At 43.1% G+C, this 5,556-nt stretch overlaps 1 protein-coding gene across 1 annotated transcript; it reads right to left on the reverse strand.

Moving 5' to 3' along the window:
* Positions 1 to 3,652, reverse strand: LOC113587880. The gene is made up of 7 exons (XM_027026804.2): positions 3,528 to 3,652; positions 2,670 to 2,778; positions 1,870 to 1,963; positions 1,605 to 1,726; positions 1,182 to 1,324; positions 488 to 685; positions 1 to 301 (listed from the first exon to the last, which is right to left on the reverse strand). The coding sequence occupies exons 1-7, from the start codon at positions 3,536 to 3,538 to the stop codon at positions 190 to 192; spliced, it is 789 nt and encodes a 262-aa protein (XP_026882605.2). The 5' UTR covers positions 3,539 to 3,652; the 3' UTR covers positions 1 to 189.
* Positions 3,653 to 5,556: the final 1,904 nt, after the last annotated feature.

Genomic DNA, 5,556 nt, shown 5'->3' on the forward strand with positions numbered 1-5,556 from the left:
TACAAAAAAACACAAGGCTTTAATTTGCCATACAAACAGATGGTAGACATTCCTGCAAATGGTGCATTTCGGGATTGGAAATTTCCATTTCCACTGTAGTTCATAAGGCCTGCTCATGGCTTGTGCAGCTTCCTGTCTGTGAGCAACATGAAGTGATGCTATTGGAGTTCCTGCTTGCACCCCACAATATCACAGAATGACACACAGCCTGGAGAATGCTGGGAGCCGGGGAGGCACGGAATCTTCGGGCAGCTTTGGGATGCCATCCAAAACTTTGAGCTTTGGCAAACAGGTGAATACACTGTAGGAAGGAAAGAAGAAGAATCTCAAATAACTATGAACCGGACATGTTTTAGATTTTGGTGCTGTGAGCTATTAGGTCATCTCTAACAAAGCATGTCTGCAGGATGTAAATGGAATAGAACATGGAAGCTGGACTCTTCTTCTGTTGCTACTTTGCCGTACTTGCTTTCCCCTTTCTCCTCACCGTGAGCGGTAGTCCTCCAGGTACTCGCAGGGGTTGTGCTTGAGGGTGAGTGAGTGTAATGGGGTGGTCCCCAGGAGCTTCAGTTCTCCCAAGCAGGAGATGCTGTTCTCAGACAGGCACAGGTGCTGGATCACAGGGACCTTTGGCAGCTGACTAATGGACGTAAAGTGGTTCCGATGCAGATTCAGTCTTTTACATCTAGAATGAAGATACATTGTTACGCATATACCTCAGGTGATGTATAAAGGCAAGATATAATAGTTTGTATATGACAAAAAAAATAATAAAATTATTTATATATATATATATATATATATATATATATATATATATATATATATATATATATATACATACATACACACACACACACACACACACACACACATATTTATTTATATGGATGCCATACCACTTTTCCTTATTCTGGTTGGTTCTGTATTTAACTGACCATTTTAGTTCCTGGCATTCTGTAATGAGTTGGAGAGTCTTGCACAGTGCACTTCTGCAATGCAGTGGGCCATGCTTTCTATAGCATAACACACAGGGGTAATGTGGCTGTTCCACTATTATTTTGTGCTATCTAATAGCTACTGAGCTCTCTTGATGTAAACACGCCCCATGAACCCACTCAGCAACTGGACACATCTCTCTGTCCTGAATTGCTGGCGACTAGGTGTCCCTGGTTGCATACTGTGGCAGTCGGACGGAGCTGAGGTCCTGCAGTGCGTTGTCCACCAGCTGCAGATGCTCCACGCGGATCAGTCTCTTGAGAATCCGCGTGAAGTTCTCCAGCTGATATGGATCCCCTAGGTCCTGGTAGGACAGATTCAGCTCCTGTGAATAGAGGGAGCATGGACCACTGCCAAGAGCTGTTGGGTGCAGTCAGAGAGGGGGGACACGCGGCTTTAAATTTTTTTGCCCTTTGGGGGAGCTTGACTCTGCCGGGCCACAGGAGCATATTTGGATTAGAATGTAGTTGAATAACCAAATGGGATTGTTTGCTTATCCAAGGTCATTTTGGAAGTCGGCGGCCCTGTGCCCTGGGTCTCAGGAGGAAAAGCTTAAGGAATAAGTGTGTGTTTTTGTGTTTGTGTGTGTGCACCTGTTGCCTCACCATGCAGTTTTCCCAGTTCTCTTGTAGCCTCTCTTCCCACCTTTGTCCTTCATCTGGTCTCCTCCTGCTCCCGCCATTCCTGAGAATGATGTCTTCACCTCTAAGGTCATCCTCCGAAGGCCCTGTTCATTAATGTAATATGCTGAGCTCCCAATATTGCAGACAGTCTTATTCAGGCCACTGCATATGTCTGAACTGCATGCACTGGATAGAACCTGTATCTTCATGGGGGGTAGTAGCAGGAGGTCCAAGGTCATGACCTTACCCTCTCTGACCCTAGGACAAGCGAGCTGGTCTCCACGGACGTCGTGCTCCTTGAGGTGATGCCATGAGGTGAACCTGAAGCGGCTGGATGGCAGCTGAAACAAACCCAGAGTGAGAGACAGACATAGCTGCAGTACACAGAGGTGCAGGTATCCTTAGTTTGTTAGTTAAAGAGACCACCACAGGTAAAAGGCCTGGGTGTTAGTAGGCCATAGCAACCAGCACTATACACCACTCTGCTTATTGCTAGCCATGTTAGCATTTATGCATGACCTTTGCCTTTAAACACAAAATTATGCTTTTGCTACTTTGAATTATTAATGATGAAATATGGTGGGCTGTGTGTAAACCCATGCTAGGTGACACGAACCGATCCCAGGTAAATGTGTCTACCTCTAAGGCTAGGATCTTTACATCCAATCGGAGAGCATTCGTGGTTCAGTCATGGCCAGTAACCCTATCCTCAAGGGGAGTCCTTTAAGCTCACCCATAATGTAGTGTGATAGGCTACATTACACAAGCTGAGAGAAGTACCTGTGTACAGTTAATTGAACATTAAATTATAAGCTTCAGATTAATTCTGTTGTTTAATGTTTTCACAATAAATACAAAATTTGAAAATTATCTGGGTTTAAAGAAAATAGTGTATATTTCCTTGTATTTTGTTTCTGAGCCTCCAAATATAAAACACCACGCTACCAAAGATGTGGATTGCGCCTTTTTCTTTTTAGATGTAACAGCCTGAAGATAATAACTCGCTGGTATATATGGACAGATATGCTCGAAAACGGGGCGTCTTACAGGGGTGGTGACGATGCCGGAGTCCACGGAGAGAGGCGTGTGTGTGTCACTGATCTCAGAGCAGTGGGAGGAATGAGATTTAGGGAAACTGCCGCTCACTCCTGAGGAACTTGGGGGGGCCGGGGACAACCATTGCGAGGAGGGAAAAAAAAAATCAGAAAAGATATTATTCTCTGCTTTCCTATTTGATACAATTTTGACCAGATGCGGTATGCATCCCCTTGCCACCCAAAATTGCACTCTGTTGTGACCCCTTTTTCTGTTATCATAACGTTATCATCAGGCTAATCATAATTTGAACCATTTAGTCTGCACTTGTATTAGTGTGCAATTGCTATATTTTAGGAGCGCAGATCAGATGCAAAGAGGTTTTTGGGATGCGGCCTTGAAAAATCAGGCTTACTGCCTGTAACAGGAGCTGGTGTGCTGCTACATCCGCCCAGCTGAAGTTCTGACCACTTTCCTTAAGGTTTAGGTTACCGTGAACTCTGCACTGTTTACCGGATTAAAGCCGTCGCTATAACAGCGAGATACCTGAGCAGTTATTATTATTTTATAGTAGCAATTGGTGGGGTGTCATACAATGTTCAAAGACTTGCGTTTCGTTTCGTCTATAGATTAGATTATATGAAATGTTTTAGTTGATGACAACATTACTTAAACTTTTACACCACGAACAGGTTCAGTCATCAAAGCGTAACAACAGTCAAAGGAAATCGAAACAATATACCTCTTAGAAATTCCTAATGATTTAGGACACCTAAAATAGTGCAAATTATTTGCTCCCGGGAACGCAATGGTTAATGTATTAATATATAGGCTATTAAACTATTTTAAAACTCGTATGAAATTACTTACCTTTCGGACATGTCCGTCGGTTGTCGTGAATTCGTTTGGCATTTAATACGCAGTACAAGAGTCCATTTATTAAGAAGACTGTTTGGTTTCCCATTGGGATTAAGTTCTCAAACAGCGAAAGGGAACTGCTGCTCTAGTTTGCTCCTTGGGACGATGGCGTCACGGTCGCAGATCCACGGAGACAGAGCAGGAGCGATGTAGCTGATCGTTGCTAGGCAATGCAGGGTCCTAGGCTGTCGTCCAGTGTTCCTGGCGCTGGAAAATTCTTCTTCAACGATAGGCTGTCTGGTAGATATTTTAAATTATTTTAAATGTCTAGAATAAAGATATGTGTCATTCTGAGGATAGGTCATTATATGACCTTTCAGGGAATTGCAAGTAATGAACATTGAAAGTGATTTTGTTTCACCTATGCCAGTTTCTCAAATTTAGAAAAATAAGATACACAGTTTTGTAAATGAGGTTTGCAATCTTGTCTTCTGGAGTCTCTAACCAGTCCACATATTTACTCAGTTCTAGCTCTTAATACACTTTGGTAATGAAGAACTCTGTCCCTGATTACAGGTTCAGGTGTAAAACGAGCAGGAACAAATCAAAAACCTGGACTGGCTCAGTGTTCCTAAATACTGTACTGAAAACCCCTACTGTAGTCTTTGCTTGTCCAAGAACACCAGAACTCCTGTATTAAATACCTTAATAAAAACAGGCTGCAATGTACTGACAATATTCGTCCCATCAGGTTAAGCTTGACACGAGTAAAGGCCTTGTGTTGTGTAGTGCTCAATGGCATCCCCACAGCACTGGCCTGAAGCTGGTGCATCTGAGTGCTGCCAGTCACTCACACTCTGTCCCTTTGTCCTGCCAAGATTGGGCCAGCACAGCACAGATATTAAGCTCAGTCTTCCCCTCTGCCAAGCGTGTCTTTGGCCATGCCAAGCAACACGCCATCTCCCAAACAGACATATGCTGCTCATCTCCAGCATTATGCAGCTGATTAGAACTGCCTCAACAGCTCATTGCAAACCCAGCCAAACAGAGCACTTTAGTTATGGAGCTTTAGTGGCTCACTCCGACAACAGATGGTGCTGTGGGCTATGGCGTTGTAGCTGTCCGGTGTCACTGGAGATATTAAGCCTTCTGACCTTCAAATATAAATGACTCTGCACAGCAGACCAGTGGTGCATAACTAGGCTTCACCTGTTTGGCATTGCTGATTTTTATCAGGTATTATACATATGGTTCATTAATTTTGTGAATTATATGGGTAAATTTGCAGGCACCGCCAAGGATATAAAATGGCATGCATAATCTGCTGTACATGTGTTCATAGACTGAATGGCCAACAGTATGTGGTTGAGCTTGAACAGTATGAGCTTGTCAGACAGCAACACTACCCCCCTTTTCAGCAATAACAGTCTTTACTTTCCTGGGAAGGCTATTTGTTAGATGTTGGGAGTGTTTCATTGGGAATTATTGCCTATTCAGCATTTGTAAGGTCAGTCAGAGCTGACTCATAATTAACATTCCAGTTCATCCCAAAGGTGTTCAGTGGGGTTGAGGTCTGGGCTCTATTTGGTTCCTCTGCACCAAACTCATCAATGTCTTTACGGGATTCGCTTTGTGCACAGGGGCAAAGTCATGCTGGAACAAGAATGAGCTTTCCCTAAACTGTTGACCCAAAACTGAAGAACCCATAATTATCTAAAATATCTGTATGAGGTAACATAAAAAACAGACAATTACCAAACTTTACCTACACAAGACTTTATTGTTGGTACTGTGTAGTTCGGTGGCATCCTATGACAGAACCACATTTCAAATCACAGTTCTTCAGTACAATCCCTTCTACTGCATTGAATGTCTATGGAGATTACGTGACTATGATCTTGATTTAATACCTGTTAGCAGTGTATGTGACACTGCAAGACCCACCTTAACTCAATAATTAGGAGGTATGCTCATGCGTGATATATAAATTAAGATGGGCACAACAATGTTCCTTTCATCACAGATGACAAATGAAAAGACA

The sequence above is a fragment of the Electrophorus electricus genome, chromosome 4 (assembly GCF_013358815.1).
Source record: "Electrophorus electricus isolate fEleEle1 chromosome 4, fEleEle1.pri, whole genome shotgun sequence".
NCBI classification, from domain to species: domain Eukaryota; kingdom Metazoa; phylum Chordata; class Actinopteri; order Gymnotiformes; family Gymnotidae; genus Electrophorus; species Electrophorus electricus.

What these genes read in the sequence shown, in the direction of transcription:
- LOC113587880 (XM_027026804.2), bottom strand. An exon ending in CCGGCATCGTCACCACCCCT is followed by an intron (nt 1,964 to 2,669) that starts GTAAGACGCCCC and finishes GGTTTGTTTCAG; the next exon opens with CTGCCATCCAGCCGCTTCAG. An exon ending in CTGGAGGACTACCGCTCACG is followed by an intron (nt 302 to 487) that starts GTGAGGAGAAAG and finishes TCCTTCCTACAG; the next exon opens with TGTATTCACCTGTTTGCCAA.